The sequence below is a fragment of the Nasonia vitripennis genome, chromosome 5 (assembly GCF_009193385.2).
Source record: "Nasonia vitripennis strain AsymCx chromosome 5, Nvit_psr_1.1, whole genome shotgun sequence".
NCBI lineage: Eukaryota > Metazoa > Arthropoda > Insecta > Hymenoptera > Pteromalidae > Nasonia > Nasonia vitripennis.
In genome coordinates this window covers 19,619,125-19,635,809 of record NC_045761.1, presented here as the reverse complement: position 1 = coordinate 19,635,809, position 16,685 = coordinate 19,619,125, and the positions used below count along the sequence as shown (strand labels likewise).

The following is a 16,685-nucleotide window of genomic DNA, read 5'->3' as shown; positions in this document are numbered from 1 at the left end:
CAGTCGCCATCTGGTGTTTAAATTTTATAATATTATTTTGTTGCAGTTACCGACTACTGATAAATGATAATTCAAATTTTAAAATTGGATAAAAATGTTAAAAGTGATGACTGCAGACTGATAACTTGTAGTTTTTTTACATAATTATTCACAATGAAAAATGTACAACTTAAACTTTACTTTGCAAGTCTTAGGATTACGAGTCTGACATTAGACAAAACTCATAAATAAAATCGGTTTGAGTATTATGAATGATACAAATATTCATATAATACATCTTTTATGTTAGGAAAGAGTAAAGCAAACTTGAACTCTTATTTTATTAATATAAACGATAGATCAATATTATATATGTAATAAAAATAAGGATTCTGTACCACGCAAAAGCTGGATAACAAGTGTGATAATGATCTTTTGCAAAATAAAATAAAATCTATATAATTTAATAAAGAGCAAACCAACGTGCCAAATTTGGCATAGGACTATATCAAATATTCAAAAATATTAAAGACATGAGGGATGCTAAGATAAAGTACGATTGCGAAACTATAAAGCAAGAACCCAAAGAAACTTTAAATCAACAATGCAATACAAGGATCCAATTGATTGTATATATCGTCGCTTCCTACGAAGAGTAGCACTGTTCAAATTTCCCGTCAAAAGTATAGCCGTCAAACTCATTTTACGCACGCTATATAGACACTAGCACAACTCAAAATTTCCCGCGAAGACTAGCACAACTCAAACTTTAAACAACCAATTTCTTTAAAAATTTCCCGATTTTTGCGAAATTGTTCCTAATGAACATTTTTAAATATTCACAATTTACAACTTTTTATCGAATTCAATATTTTTTCTCCTGATACAATAATTTTTTACAAACATTTTTTTAGAAATTTCCGAAACTTTTTAAAACTTTGAGGTTTGTCCAAAGTTTTCATGAACTTAATTAACACAATAATCCAATGAAAACGTAAAATACTCGCATATTTTAAGTAATATAGAGTCGTGAGTTGTGCTACTCTTGACGGCATTTCTGGGGAGCGACGATATACCCTCGCAATTGCGTATGTAATTTAAGTTTTCCTTTATCAAACTTATTTATATTTTAAATGAGAACTAGTTTTGCTCGTACTGCAATAATTTTTTTGCAAATAATCGATTGTTCCTACCTTGAAAGATATAAATTATAATTGTTCATGCAATCGTTTGTGCGTTTTCTAAATGAGATCGAAATAAATTTTTCATTTTCGTCATATTTAAATAATTCTCTGATCGAAATAAAAACGATCTATACTTTGTTTACTAAAGCTAGATAAATCGCTGTTAATAATGTTATCAATCATATCCAATGCATTATGCTGATGATATCAGGATTTCGGAAACATGGCACAAAAAATAAGCATTTAAATACTTTCCCTATTTGCAACTGCGTCAGCAACTAACAGCAACCACTCTAACTTTGTTATATTTTGTAACGTTCTCAGAACTGTAATAGCTATATAAACAAATTTTCACAACCATATAAAGTAAACTTTCCCGAAGCATTCTTAGAACGCGCCGTGTAATCTGCGCAAAGCTGAGATTTTCCTGTTGGTTTTCCCTGTAACCCCAATAACACCATAGATGTAATTTTATGGCAACCTTGATGTAAATCTGCGTCCAGTGAACAAAAACGGACGCAGAATGACACCAAGCTGCTATCAAATTGCACACTGTGTTATTGGGGAATAAAAAAAATCAAGCCCCTTCTCCGCGCGGCGAAGCATTTGAAGATAACGAAATGCGGATAACCGCGAGCTCCTATATAACGGAAATTCTTGGCACACAGAAACCATTCGTAAACTTACGAGCTAGTAAAGTACTAAGTCTAATGTAAATATAACTATAGCTATTACAATGGCTGGTCAGTCAGTAACTTTCGTCGCATTGTTGTGCGTTGCCGTCCTCTCTTTGGTGCTCGTGACGTTCGTCGAGGCTGATTGTCGCTGGGCAGGATGTCACAACGCTCATTCGTCAGACGACTCGTGCGACGTCCTGGGACCAGGATACAAGATCAAGAAATGGCAGCGCTGCAATGGAATTTTCGGCAGACAGGACTACTGCTGTAATTAAATTTCACGTCAAGATTAGTTTATCTAATATGGATCAGTTCTGTTACAATGCCGCTACCCTAAGCGGGTCTTGGGCGTTGTCGTCCAGATCGGACGGGTGGGTGCCTATCACCACTACACAGCGCGTCCTCAGGTTGCGGATAGAGGAACAGCCCCTAAGAAGGAGGTTAGCTGGGAATAAATTGAATAAGCAGCCGCGGACAGACGATAGGAACAGGCGTGAGTGTGATGAGCCCACACTGTCGAACGCATTCATCTAGAAACACTACGCAAGCACCACAACAAAAAACACTTCACATTATTTCTTATCTCTTAATCTATCTCTTTCATCGCACATTACAAAAATGGGCAAAAATCCTGCTGCCGAGGAGGATGCGGGAGCGATAACAACTACCCCGAAAGGGGATGTGTAGAATGATTCGTCACCTGGTCTTACGCGGTAACGATGCCAGCGAAGGCGCGCTGCCTTGCAGGGAGGCGTTAGGATACGAGAATGAAACTGTAGTGTGTCTGACGACGAGTTGACACTGTCCTCGTCAGCAAGTCGGAAAGCTCTCATACTTAGTTCTAGAGAGGTATGGGGGTTATCACCTCTAGAACGGTGGACTCACCTGCGATCGGAACAGGATCCAAAGCGCGCGCGTTTAACATACTATCATGGCTCAAAAAAATCAAAACTAAACCAAAAGGGACTTAAGGGTCGGAACCTGGAATGTTCGCAGTCTATAAAGAACAGGCGTGTTTAAAGAACTCATAAAGGAAGCTGATAGGTATAATCTAGATTTGGTAGCAATACAGGAATTGCGGTGGCCAGATGGCGGAGTACTGGCATCGGGTAACTTCGCGTACCTGTATGGGGCCGGGAGTGGGGGATCCCTAGGCACCGGATTTCTCGTAAGCAAAAGCATCATACATTCAGTTAAAAGTTTCAAATCCGTCAATGATAGGCTCTTGTACATCATCATCGAAGGTGAATGGTATAGATATGTATTTATTAATGTACACTGTCCTACGGAGGACAAAGAAGAAGAAGCTAAGGATCTCTATTACGAAACTTTAGAGCAGGTAATCGATCAGTTCGCGTCTTACGACACAAGAATAGTATTAGGCGATTTCAATGCTAAAATAGGTAGGGAGGAAATGTTCAGGCCTACTATAGGGAAGGAAAGCCTGCACGAAGCCAGCAATGATAACGGTATTAGGGTCATAAATTTCGAGGCAGCAAAAGATCTTATAATCAAAATTACGTGTTTTAAGCACAAGGACATACACAAAGCAACGTGGACATCGCCGGACGAGGCCACACAGAACCAAATTGATCATTTTCTCATTCAAACAAGACGTCAGACTATAAACGTTCTCGACGTAAGGGCTTATAGAGGGGCAGATAGCGACTCGGACCACTTCCTAGTAATAGCCGAATTAAGAGCTAGATTAGTAGCGAATCAAAATAGTAAGCGAACAAACAAGGTAGAAAGCTTCGATATTGAAAAGCTACGAGATAGAACAGAGCGAATTAGGTACCAGATAGAAATTAATAACAGGTTTCAGGCACTTGAAGAAGCAAACACATCGCCGGAGGGGAATGACGAACCGAATAGCTTATGGGGGGACATCGAAAAAACGGTAAAAGAGGCCGCGAACAAAGTACTGGGTAAAAAGAAAAAGCCAAAGAGCAAACTATAGTTTGACGAAGAGTGCGAACTCTGGTCTGAAAGGCGCAAAAAGGCTAAATTAGATAGCTTACACAATAGAAGCGATAGGACCGTAGAAGAGCATTCTATCGTAAGGAAACAGGCGGGTGCGGTCTACAGAAATAAGAAGCGGGAGTATCAAAAGAATCTTATTAGGAGAATAGAAACAAACAGTAAGGAAAATAACCACTGCGAAATGTACAGAGGGATTAACGCCATCAGAAAGGGTTTTAGGAGTAGAGCGCGATTGATCGGGGACCTCGTAACAAATGACAACGAATTACTGTCGCTGTGGAAAAACTATTTCGATAAATTATTAAACGTGCACGAAAATAGCGAAGAATTAGGGGGCGAAATTCACACTGCTGAACTCCACGTGGAGGAATCGAGATACCAAGAAGTAGAGGCCGCGATTAAAAAACTAAAAAACAACAAAGCAGTGGGAAATGACTCTATACCAGCTGAGTTACTCAAATATGGGGGCGTCGAGCTTACTTTTAAAATCTATAAACTAGTATGTGCCATCTGGAAAAATGAAACAATACCCGAAAATTCGAAGGAATCTATCATTATAGCAATTTTTAAAAAGGGGGATAAGACAGACTGCAATAACTATAGGGGTATCTCACTTTTAGCAACGTGCTACAAAGCTCTGTCAATCGTAATACAAGCTAGACTCACTCCGTTCGCGGAAGATATAGTAGGAGATTATCAGTGCGAATTTTGGCGCAACAGATCGACGAGCGATCAAATGTTTACCATAAGACAGTTGTTAGAGAAAAAGTGGGAATTTTGCGAAACCGATATAGATTTTAAAAAAGCGTACAATTCTATTAAGCGAAGCAAAGTGTATCAAATTCTAGTACTTCTCGGTGTACCAAAAAAACTCGTGAGATTGATTCAAATATGTCTGAACGGAAGTACGGGAAAGGTCCGAGTAGGCGGTAATGTATCAGAACCCTTCACGAAATCTATATGCAAAATGTGAGCCCTCTAGACCTATTAGTTTTTGAATGAGAATAAATGCAAAAATGGAAAAACAGATATCGGTCTCAAAATCTCTCACAACTATTAAAAGTCAAAATTCTAATTACCTAATACCTTGACCAAAAAGCCAAAACATTTATCACTTTCACCATGTAAAAATATGCTAGAAACCAGAAATACAATGTGCTAGAGATACTAGTTTCTGCGTAACTGGCTATAAGTAAAATTTGACCTGCTCAATTAAAAAATTCGCATGAGCCTGGATGTGAAAATATGAACGAAAACAGTTAAATCAGAATCATCTAGGTTACATATTTCTAGGTAACGTAGGAAGTGGCAGTGTCATATTTCAGTTGTCTAGTAGCATTTTTACAATTCAAAGAGCATTGTATAATGATAGACTTAAACTTACTGACTCGGATACTGAACTTTTCTTTAAATCAAACCTTACCGAGGGCGACTTTGGGCACAGAGACACAGTATATCTTCAAACTCTTTATTTTTTTAATTGAACTTCTCACTGACATTTAAAAAAAAACTAAATAATATTCACACACTTTATTACTACTTCAAATGGGGTTAGGGTGACACTTTTCAATACACATGTTGTAATACTACACACTCTTGGTAATGATTAATTTTTACTAAAATGTCTTGCTAGTTATATTACATATATTTTATCTGTTATCAAGGTTTCCACATTTCATTTTAAACACCTCAAACATTTCTACCAGGGTTATGAGTTATGACTGTTTTGAGAGTTATAAATTTAAACCAGCAACCAATCAGAATCACGTATTAAATGCTTCACAACAAAGGCCATCATTTTTTTTAAGAGAGGGGGATAATAAAGCTATATACTTAACTTAATAATATGAATATAAATCATTTATTTCTTTTTACGAAAATAGCCCACTATCCTTTCTGAATTAAACCATTAAAATTGATTCGGGGACCAAAGGTTCTCGTCTTTTTTTTTTGCAAATAACATTTGAACAGCAGTTTTTTATATGCACACTATCTCTTATTTTTACCAATAACAATCATGTACAAAACTTATACATATATTAACTTATTTTGTTGCATTCTTTGGTCAGTATAAGTGTGAATCTTTAAGAAGATTTTTGCAAAAGATTGAACGCTGAATAAGAAAACTTGAGAATCTGTATAAGACGTTTAAAAATATAAAGAATCAATTTAATACTGAAAATGGAATTTTTGAAAATATCAATGGCAACAGTATTTACGTTAATAAAAGCATCCAAGTTCACTTTAATAATAGCACCTCTGAATAATTGAATAGGCGAGGAGGCTACGAGCATCATCAATAACAATTTCGATTGGGTTTGAATTTGTAATTCGATCCAATTTATGTTGTAAATCGTGTGGAATAGTTTCGTACTCTGGAACGATTAGCAAGCATCTTTAAAAACATTTCAAGATGAAAAAAAAAAGTAAAAATTAGCAACGTACATCCAAGACCACCTCGTTTCCGTACCAGCAAAATAAGAACATTTGCATCAGCATACATCCGAGATAGAGAAATAATCCGAAAAAATCGTAACTAAAAATGCTCAATTTGGCGAGTAAGTAAACAGTCGAACAAATCACCGTGAGTCCTACGCAAAACTGTATAAAAACGATTTCGATGAATGTCCTGCTCAACAAGTCGGCGAATCTGAAAAAAGTCTAGATTTATAATTTACGCGTCTAACGATCATCTATAATTTTATGTTTGATATACTTGCCTCAGTATATCTTTGTAATTAACGATGCATTCGTTAACGAGTATCGCCTCCAAGGCCAAACTCTGTTCCTGACTCTTCTGACAACGGGCTGATGTGTTCTCCAGTTGAAAATTAATCGACAGTAGCCGTTGATTCAGAACATTCAACTGCGTGCAAATTTTGATGGTGAAGCCAACGATAAGACTGTCGGTTGCCACGTGCGCTATTGCCATAGCCAAGATCCCCATCGTCTGATGCGCATAAGAAGACCAATAGCAAATTGGTAAGCTGATATTGCAAGGGTACCAAGTGGCGATTGTTAAAACCCTCGTCGAGTATAGAATAGGATTTAACACAGCTGCTAACAAACTGGCTCCGACCAGAGTTGCATATGTTAAAGTTATTCTCCTTTGTTTTGTTCACAACGATCACATAAAAAAAACATTGTAAAATATTTTATTCGCTGCAGCATTTAAAAAATAGGAATATTTATATTGAACCTTGATAAATTGTTGTGCTTGGTAAGTATCGTAGCTTCGAGTTCATTCCTCGGTGGATACCATTGTTTAGCGACGCAACCGTTCACCAGAAGCATTATGCTCTGACGTCTGTTTATTACGAACAACATTTTGAAGCAACCACTCACGTGAGTAATCGTTATGTGTACGATGTCCTGAAAAACTTTTAGCCGATTCTCTTCGGCGAAAATAATGGCCAAGATTTCGGTAACAATCAGCATTTCGTACATGAGAATGACCATCGATATCGTAAACAGATCGTAAATAACTCTTAACCATTTTGGCAAATTTAATGGCCTCCAAGCGCCGATAAGTTTGAAGTAGAGAAACGACGTCGACAATACGTCTACACTTTTTGCGGGATTCATTTCTTTCATTTTTCTTATCTTCGACGAAACGCTTAAAGTAGCGGGAAAATATTATAATAATAATAGCAATATTTTCAGCACCTTTGTACCTGTTTATTTGTAGACTGCGTACGCAGAGGATATCATCATCCATAAAGTGAATCTTCTGACGCAGTAGACCGAATGGAACTGCTCTTTTTTTCTCTTGGAGACGACGCGGTGCAAAATTACTTTCAATTATTCTTCTCTAGCTGCGTTCCCCTCGAAGTTCCCTGTCATTAAAATAAGTACGGTTAATGACACTGATATCGATTACTAAAAAAAACTCTCCTTTGCGTCTTCCGGACTAATGAATAATTCGTATGCTGTATGTGTATATCTTGTCATTAGAAAGTTTCGCTTTGTAAAGGAAGGAAATAAAGTAAGCTCGATTAACATTGTATCTATAGCGAAGCGGAGGATGTGGGGGGGGGGGGGATACGTATAGGGCATTTTTAATCATCTATACACGAGTATCAGGAAAATAGAAATAGACAGAATATTGGAACAATTTACAATTTGTATTATAAAACTGTAGCGAAACTTCAAATGTAACCGCAAAGAGTAGCACATTATCTCACGGATTTACCTTGATTTTAGCTACATGAGTTTTGTGCTATATAGTTGAACGTTTATGTGTTACTTTTGGATGTGAAAAAATTATGAACTGCCTTAGTCTTCACAAGGAGCTAGAAAATTTGTTTTTTATCTCTTTTATTACCGCTACTATGGCTGAATTCTTTATAGAACAATGTCGCCACTACATTTACTACGGTCTATTATATCGATCTCATTATAACAGACGCAATTATACAGGGGACAAAAAATAGCGAACTATTTACGCTGTATCATCCCTCTGAGAGAGAATAAACAATAACAAAATTACGCATAATTAGAAGCCACGCATCCACGATGTTTTACCCTCTTGAAAAGGAATAGAAAATAAGAAAATAACGCAAAATTAGATGCTTCTACAACGTCCCACTGTTTTCTACCACCGATCAAGCAAAGGCGATTAATTTTTACCCTCTATTGAAAAGGAGCAGAAACTTAGAAAATTGCGCATAATTAGAAGGCGCGTATAGTATGGCAGAGCACAGAAAAAAAAACATCCACAATGTCCAGAGCTGCTTTTTCTGGTCAGAAGATACGCTGTTCCTTTCGAGTATAAGAAAGAATGCAAAGTGAGTATTATACACCAACAAAACTAACCGATTCCCATTTTGCAACAACTACAACGAACACACACTAAAAGGAAAATGACGGAGAATGCTGCGGTCGGAGAGCTGTCGCTTAATATCGCTATCGACCCTGAATGTTTTTATTTACAAAGAGTCGCGGAGGAACGACCGGTTTTAAAGCAAACGAAAAAAACGAAGAAGACGCTCTCGCGCGCGCGCGCGCGCGAATGCCGTGTGTGTGTTTGACTTTAGGGAATTCTGCGCCGGAGTGAGTTTAATACGTGTCGTGACTGCTGCTGGGTGCAGTCGTTCGCGGAAACCAGTGCGTGAGCTCGCGGGCTTTTGTTCTAAAATAAATAAATCGCGTGTTACACGCAGTGATATAGTTTTAGCTTTTCGGAGATAATGGACTACTGAATTAATAGACCACAATGTCGATTAAAGTGCCCACTCTTTTGTTCGGTGTTTTGGCAGCAGCGCAGTGTCTGAACGGTAAGTATACGATTTCGGCGTTCAAAATAAATACACCTTTTTAACTTTTCCAAAATCCATTCAAGCCGCCGGAAATGACATCAAAACGGTCTACACCTACGGCTACGCCTACAGCCAGTTCTTCCCTCTGGAGGAAAATCTATCCCCCGACCGAGTCCTCCGCTTCTCCGTACGAGCCCCAAGAGACGCCCACATCTTGCTCGCACCGACGCACGAAGTAAGCCACCTTGAAAGAAAAAGAAAAAGTATATACATCCAAACTAAATAAGCAATCGCAAACGATCTTCTCCCAAACAGGCCGACCAGCCGGTGTACGAGATAGTCCTGGGCGCGCGCAACAACACGATGAACCACATACGCGGCAGGTGTCCCTGTCAGGAGGAGCCAAGCGCTTCGGTTCGTACCGTGAATCTGCTGAGTCGTCGAGAATTCCGTAACTTCTGGGTGAAGGTCGCCTCGGACCGGCTGAAAACTGCGGTACAGGTCGGTCTCGGGGAAAGCGACACTCCCTTTCACGAGTGGCGCGACCCCAGACCCCTCGCGCCGATGTTTCTCAGCTTTAGATCGGCCACGCCCGCTACTTGGCACTACGGATTCCGAGACGAGCATTACGAGAATGGTATGCGGCTTTTTTGATCGTTTGTCCTGCAGATTTGGGTCCGAAATATATGGGTCGTATACGTAAAACCGGTCTTGCGTGTGCGTCGATAATATACAAGCGGTGTTTATTTATAGATGGTTATTCGCAAATTTCATAACGATTTTTATTCAAAAAGGGGTGTCCAGCGACAGGCGACAGACCGTCGTGACGTCGACCGGCTTCGGGCAATATTTTCCACTGTCCGATCACGTGAGTCATTCCGAGGATGGGATCACGCTTTATTTCACGGCAAGGACGTCTCGAGAACTGCAGGTCGGTATACCGATTAAAATACCGATTTCAGATGGTGTATTTTTCTGCCCAAACATCCGCCTATAACTGCATACATTCCCGATGACTTATTTATACTATTGTACCGAAGGAAATTTACTTTTATAGCTTTAAGGGTGTATCGATTCTTTCGAGTTTCAAACTTTCCAGATTCTCCTGAGCCCAGAAGTTTCAACGCTGGGAGATGTCTACCTGATCGGTATTCGAGCCAACGGCGCTTACGTTAGGCGGAGGTACTTGGGAGACAACAGCGCAGCTTTCCAACAGCCGGGATTCCTGAACGGACGCGAAAAGATCAAATTCTGGATCAAGCTGACCAGAGGTTCGAGTCGAAAAATACGAGCTTAATTAAAAAAAGAAAAGTAAATTTTTTCAATTTCTCAATCTTTAACCGTAGACGGTGTCATAATGCTCGGAAAGGGCGGCTCTCCAAATCCAGTACTGCAGTGGAGAGATCCCACGAGCATCTCGCCGCAGTATCTCAGCTTCCTGATGTACCGAGAAACCGACGAAGATCCCGAACCGTCTCTTTACGCTGACGTTCAATACGGCCTTGGTCCGGACTACACGATTTCCTCGCAGGACTGCACAGGTGCGTATAAACGAGATTGGCGTCGTAAACCCCACTGTATATTTTTACAGCTATTTTCATTTCGTTAAAATAAGCTCGATGGAAGGGAGCCAGCAGTCAGTTACCACCCGGTGCAGTTCGTGGCGGTCGTCTCGAGGACGGCGAAATCTTCGTGTGTCGCGCTAACCACGACGGCGACACCATACCCGGCAGCTACATCATCGACGAGAACCTCGAGGGCAAGTGCTACATATCCTACAACTTCTCCGTCATTCGCAAGACCCAATTCGAGGTATACACATTTTTTACAATGTATTTGAAAAAGATCGGTAAGTATACATTTTACACAAAAAAAAAATCAGCAACGCTATCTCAAAACAAATGAGCTGTACGCATTCACGCGTCGCGTAGAGGGCATAACATACCTCGAGCAGGTGAGGCAAAAGACATATCGCAGGCGTTTTTCGTATGCGCAACGGGTCGCGCTGGCGCGTTCCTCAAGAGAACCGCGCCACAGCGCGCCCCGAGAATCAAGAAAAGGACAAAGGAACGAAGAGAGAGAGAGAGAGAAAGAGAGAGAGAGAGAGAGAGAGAGAGAGAGAGAGAGAGAGAGAGAGAGAGAGAGAAGCTACACTCATATACCTGCGCGAAGAAAACAGATAAAAAAGAAGATGAGGAGAGGAGAGGTGTTGGCGCGTCACATCCGGAATATTCAAAAGCCGGACACGCGCGCCGCGCGAGTATATGTGTATGGTCCCCGCCCTGGTGTGCATACCTACGCGGTCGCGGGTTCAAATTAGAGGATAATCTCGCTTTGCCGCAACTATCGCATTGTCAATGCTCGTATAATATCTTTGAAACTTTTCCGTCTCGCCTGTTTGGGCTGAAAGTTTGTGTAATTACATTGCGTAAGAAATATAAATTTCTCTTTATCGAACGTGCGTTGAGAAATGATTTTTACACACACGATCGTTATGTCCAAGGTGCTCACCGGCTGCAGATTAAAATGGGTGTCGGCGTCTCTCGGACACGTCCCGGAAGGCTCGATCGTCGGTGGTTACCAACGAGGCAGGCCGAAATACTACGTGGCTAGAGTTAAACACGAGGGTCTGCTGCTTATGGGAAAAGTGAGAGAAGTGGCGATTAATTTTTCCCTTTTTTCAACCGTTATTTACAATACTCATCATTACCATCATCGTATATAGCTGCAACCGGACCTTCGTCTGGCCCACGTCCCCTACAGTGGCCAGGAGCTTCCGTTCACCAACTACGAGACTCTGGTGCAGTTGGCTCCGACAGGTGGAAGCGTCTTTTTCCACGGAAAAGTCGACGTTCCCTCGGTCCAGGAATCCCCAGCAGCAACCGACAGCAGCGTCAGTGTCAGCGTCAGCAGCAGCAGCAGCAGCAGTAGCAACGAGCAGAGCCGACGCCACGAGCCTCATCGCGAGAGACACGATTATGATCGATACGAAGCTTAATTTTTGTTTTCTGTTCTCTGTAGGATTGTGCGTCGATGTGCCATGTACACGTATATATAGATATATAGATAATGATATGTATAGATTTACGATCTTGTAATACTCAGTTTTGAAAAAAATTACGTAATAAAATCGACTACTTATTTAGACTTACTTTACCTTGACATACATCCTGATTTATATTGTTTGGCGTTTTTAACGCTATACACAATCGCAAAAGAACAAGTCCGTAATACACTTACGATAACAAAAAAAAAGCGTGCAAATCGAAAAGGTAATTTTGAATCTTATCTGGCCGTATCGGTCGCCCTCTTGTCCAAACACAGATACGCGCAGCTTTTCAATCTACAGGAACGAATTTCTTTCATTTTTTACAATAATTCATAAATCGAGCGTATAACGTAAACGTTGACTTTTGAGCGTTTGGCTGGCTGGATGTGACACAGCCGAAATTTCAAAAGCATCAGCTATGCCGACATCTTGCCTTCTACACGCTCATATTTTACGCTGCAATGTCTCGCTGTGTCGCACACTATTTTCACTTGGCACTGCGATGGCTGATGGTCAATGATACATATACATGATGTTAACCGCTGCGCGCAGCTTATTCTGGAATCGGGTAACGATAGACGGTTTTATCGAGCGACACCATCGAGGGACAATCCCGCGTGTCTTTTGATAAATCGATACAGGTTTATCTTTCCATGTGATACACGGCACTGGTTACGTGGCCAATATATACTTGCAGACGGCTTCTCGTTTCATTGGCTATTTTTTCTGCAATTTTGATATAATTTTAATTATTTTTTTCAATATGACGCACATGGATATGGACCGTATAACGAAGAAGCTAGATCGTGTACTGATTTCGTCGATCGAAAAAAACAACGACGGGAATTGGTTAGGGGAGACTAGAGATAAGTTAATCTTATTGATAGTATTCGGAAGATTAGCTTCGTAATTATTTTTACACCGTGAAATTACTCGGTATGCAGTCGAGTTTTGTGAAAAATTATTTTTTTAAAGTAGTCTATAAATCGATGATTGATTATTTTTTTGCAATAATAACAAAATAATAAGCTTACGCAGAGCCGTCCAGAATTTGTCATCACGTTCCCGGCTGAACCGCGAGTTTGCTTATCATTTTCCAATTTTATCGATAACGAATGCACTATAATACTCAGTCTTTATCGATAGGAGATAAACACTGAAATTTTCGGTATAGAATTAATCTAACCAACACCCAAGCGAAATTCAATTGTTCTAAAAAATGCATGATACGATTACGATTATCTCAATAAATCAAATTTAAAAAAGAACAATTTCCTTACCTCACAATTAAAAACAATCAAATTAAAAGAACACCCGGTGAACCCAACGATCGCACAACCTGAAGAATCGAGAAGACGATACCGCAAGTATAATAACCGTCCGAAAATCTATAAGCGCGAAGAGAGCCGCGTGAAGTATCCAGGCCGAGTCGAGGCGAGAAACTGACGGCGTTGTGGGCGTCGCGTCGCCATCAAGACACCGCTCGCCGGTGTAAAAAGGGACCGCGACTAAGTGGGGGATGAAAACGTCCCCCGACTCGACCAATCGCAGAAGCTTCACGTCCTCGCGCCGCGGCGAGAGAGCTTTTGAAGATCGGTTAGCGTATCGGTATGACTATACGCTTATAATTGAAGGGAGAGCCATTACTAGGCAAACGCTAATCGGCATGTGTGTTACCAATCGAGGGCTAATGCGATTAGGCTATGCTCTGTGTTCTCTACCGACGATTTAATTATTTTCAAGCGCATAGTTATCGTTCTATTCGAGTGTAAAAATTTAGATGTTGCGAGAAACGCCAAAAGAAACCGGTATATGATGTCAGGGGATCGGTATACCTATAGAGCCGGGATTATCGGTATTTCGTACTCACATGGACAGTCGAGCGCGTGATTCGCATGCTAGTCGGCGGTTCTTCGCCATATCCGGCCGATGCTGGCCAGCGCCGGAAGTCACGGACGTCGGATCGAGCTGCGCTGTATGTAACGATCGCGACGGAAGTCGCCGTGGAATTACCGGCGACGGCGATCGGCTCCGATCGTTTTTTTTTTAATACTGAATAACGATCCTTTATTATTTTATTTCATCGCGATTATTTTTAAATAATGACCTCCAAATTTATGTCAGACGGTACGAGGTCAAGAAACCGAAGGAAAAAATCGCCTCACCGTGTACAGAAGTCGCGACACATTCAGTTCGATTTGCGGCAGTTACGCCTCGGAATGCGTCGCCGAGGTTGTAAACAGAAGTCTCCTGTTTCACATACGAATCTCCCGCGTAATTTCCTCGAGAAGCAGCAGACCAAACCAATCAATAACCCTCGGGAAAATTCATTACGCTTACAAATTGAAGTGAAAGAATGCAGAGCTGCAGCCGCGTTAAACAGCGCGAAGTATTTTATGACATAAGTGCTAAGCTGCGTGTGTATATATATATATATATATATATATATATATATGTGTGTGTGTGTGTGTGTGTGTTTGCGAAAGGCGAAAATCGGTAACGATCTAACGCGCTGTGCTGAAACGAGGCTTCGCGCGTCAAGGAAATTTAGGCTCCTTTTTTGGCCCGCCATCGGCGGCACACATATCAAATTCGACATGCAGGCGTGCGCACAACGTATGTATTCCTCGCGCGTATGTCTCCGCGCTCAGGAATGTTCGCGAGGATCGATCGTTTATCGCGCCGACTAATATTATATAAAATTGATTTTTGAAGAGGAGGAAAATATCCGAGAAGCGCGATTCTCTCTTCAAGCTCGATTTATCCAGTATTCGAGGTGCAGCTCAGTTCGTGGGAGATACTATCATTTATCGTGCTCAGCACCGCTGGTGTACTTTCCCGAAGCATAGCAGAGTAGTAAGGGACATTGTAGACAATGACTTAAAGGAGACAAAATAGCTTTTTAATATTCTCCTCGGGTAGTTTACGTCGAAGCGCCTCTTGGCTCTCAGACAGAAAAAAGCGCGTTTGATTGCATATCGTAAATATAGCTTCGCATAAATCGGCGTTACTACTGAATTTTCCTCTATAGCGTCGATAATGTAATTCGTATTTCATTCAACGCGAAATATAGTAGGTATAATACACCACAAGAAATAAACCACGACTGAGGACTGATAAATCTCGGTTCAATGAAAATCGGCAAGCGTCGATACGCGTATACGCGACTCTCCGAAAGCACATTCATCGAAGTAACGCTCGTAAACAGGTATAAGAGCCGAGACGACGGAGTTTTAAAAGGAACGTCGTACGGAGCGCCATTTGGGAATAATAAAACGTATCGGTAGGCAAAACACGTGTAGAATATGTATAAGAAGCGGTAAATGGCTGCCGCTGCTTTGACAAACGAATCTCCGCACGCGGCTCATTCGGCCGCGGGTATACAGCCGAAAAACTTTCTTTTCAGCTGCACAATACCCTATTCGGCCCACCTTATATTTCACGAGAGAGTCACTGCGCCCAGTGCGGAGCGATGTATTTATACTGTGGGAAGTTTTTAGAATTCGGTGGAGAATATGGGAAAGACGACTATGTGTCACTTTATTATGTCATTCAGGTTGGTCAGAGACTGCTGAACTCGCTATGTTGCTTTGTGTTGCAAATTTAAATTATCGAGCGAGAGGATGAGTTTGTTCAGATGGGAAAGAAGTCAAGCTTTACAAATTTGAGAATCCTGCAGATGATGGGGGTCACACACAGGCATCAATACGAAACAATTTTTTAATATGTTAACTTTGAGCTACTTAAAATATTACCCTTACAAAGCAAACGCTGTTGTATTATTCGAAAAAGCTCATAAGACGTATAGATTCCCACATATACAAGAGCCCTTAAACGAAGCTCTTGTTTCGCCACGCAAATGCGAAGAATTCCACACACAGGGAAGCGCCTCATAGAATCGAAATCTGGTTCTCTGACGACTACTCCCCGCAAGTGGGTCGTGCAAATGAAGTTCTCCATTCTCCAACATACGCGCACACAGCAAACGCTCAATACTTATAAAGCCGGACGGGTGCTAATTGCGCGAGCAAACAGTCCGCACAAAAATTCCAGACTCGAATATAATATCGTACACGTAGACGAGCAGATACGACGTTGTACGGCCAAACAAAGTGTAACGAGGCACGTCCTTCTACGACGAAATCGGATCGGCTAGTAGGCCGGTCTGCTCCGTTTTATGCTAAATTATTCGCGAGCACTCACTAATACGACGCGAGAATCGAAGGGGAGCAATTAACTTTAGTTGTAGCCACGGTGGTAAGAGCTGCACCTGCACAAGGCTCTTGATCAGCCGATCGTTTTGCGGCAGCTCGTTAACCGATTTCCGACCGACGAGGCTTTTTTTTATTGCCGATTTTAGCAGCGACTGATTCATCGCTGTGATGTATAACTAACAAATGAACTTATATTAGGGCTTTTTTAAAGGTCATGTGCGTGTGTGACTAAAATTTAAATGATCGACGATTCGTCACTTTTCGTATTTTCACGTCGCATTTACATTCGTGTACTCGAAAGCATACAGCGTTAAATGTCTTAATAATGATACATTATGTTT

General features: G+C 40.9%; 2 protein-coding genes and 1 non-coding gene across 4 annotated transcripts; 1 reads left to right on the top strand and 2 right to left on the bottom strand.

Annotated features, from left to right (window-relative positions):
* Window positions 1-5,791: 5,791 nt before the first annotated feature.
* Or110 (odorant receptor 110) lies at window positions 5,792-7,655 on the bottom strand. Of its 2 annotated transcripts, XM_031930893.2 has the most exons (6): window positions 7,498-7,655; window positions 7,023-7,439; window positions 6,544-6,930; window positions 6,269-6,473; window positions 6,043-6,198; window positions 5,792-5,958 (listed from the first exon to the last, which is right to left on the bottom strand). In XM_031930893.2, exons 1-6 carry the CDS (start codon window positions 7,539-7,541, stop codon window positions 5,908-5,910), a joined length of 1,260 nt encoding a protein of 419 aa, XP_031786753.1. In that variant the 5' UTR covers window positions 7,542-7,655; the 3' UTR covers window positions 5,792-5,907. The 2 variants fall into 2 exon arrangements, with proteins under 2 accessions (XP_031786753.1, NP_001177525.1); NM_001190596.1 differs by lacking the exon at window positions 7,498-7,655 and having other exon boundaries at window positions 5,908-5,958; window positions 7,023-7,417.
* A 241-nt stretch (window positions 7,656-7,896) lies between these two features.
* Window positions 7,897-12,230, top strand: LOC100123099. Its single transcript, XM_001606655.6, has 9 exons — window positions 7,897-9,099; window positions 9,165-9,316; window positions 9,397-9,718; window positions 9,876-10,012; window positions 10,181-10,352; window positions 10,428-10,622; window positions 10,697-10,893; window positions 11,585-11,728; window positions 11,807-12,230. Exons 1-9 carry the CDS (start codon window positions 9,039-9,041, stop codon window positions 12,077-12,079), a joined length of 1,653 nt encoding a protein of 550 aa, XP_001606705.1. The 5' UTR covers window positions 7,897-9,038; the 3' UTR covers window positions 12,080-12,230.
* A 262-nt stretch (window positions 12,231-12,492) lies between these two features.
* Window positions 12,493-12,591, bottom strand: Mir31a (microRNA mir-31a). Its single transcript, NR_039005.1, has one exon. It is a non-coding gene; the product is annotated as a microRNA mir-31a (primary transcript).
* Between the last annotated feature and the right edge of the window lie 4,094 nt (window positions 12,592-16,685).

Coding starts and splice junctions, on each gene's coding strand:
- Or110 (XM_031930893.2), bottom strand. CDS start 7,541: ATGGATGATGATATCCTCTGCGTACGCAGTCTACAAATAAACAG. Junction 7,440..7,497: donor CGCAGTCTACAAATAAACAG/GTACAAAGGTGC, acceptor CGCTACTTTAAG/CGTTTCGTCGAAGATAAGAA. Junction 6,931..7,022: donor AAGCACAACAATTTATCAAG/GTTCAATATAAA, acceptor AACAAAACAAAG/GAGAATAACTTTAACATATG.
- LOC100123099 (XM_001606655.6), top strand. CDS start 9,039: ATGTCGATTAAAGTGCCCACTCTTTTGTTCGGTGTTTTGGCAGCAGCG. Junction 9,719..9,875: donor AGACGAGCATTACGAGAATG/GTATGCGGCTTT, acceptor TTATTCAAAAAG/GGGTGTCCAGCGACAGGCGA. Junction 10,353..10,427: donor CTGGATCAAGCTGACCAGAG/GTTCGAGTCGAA, acceptor CTTTAACCGTAG/ACGGTGTCATAATGCTCGGA.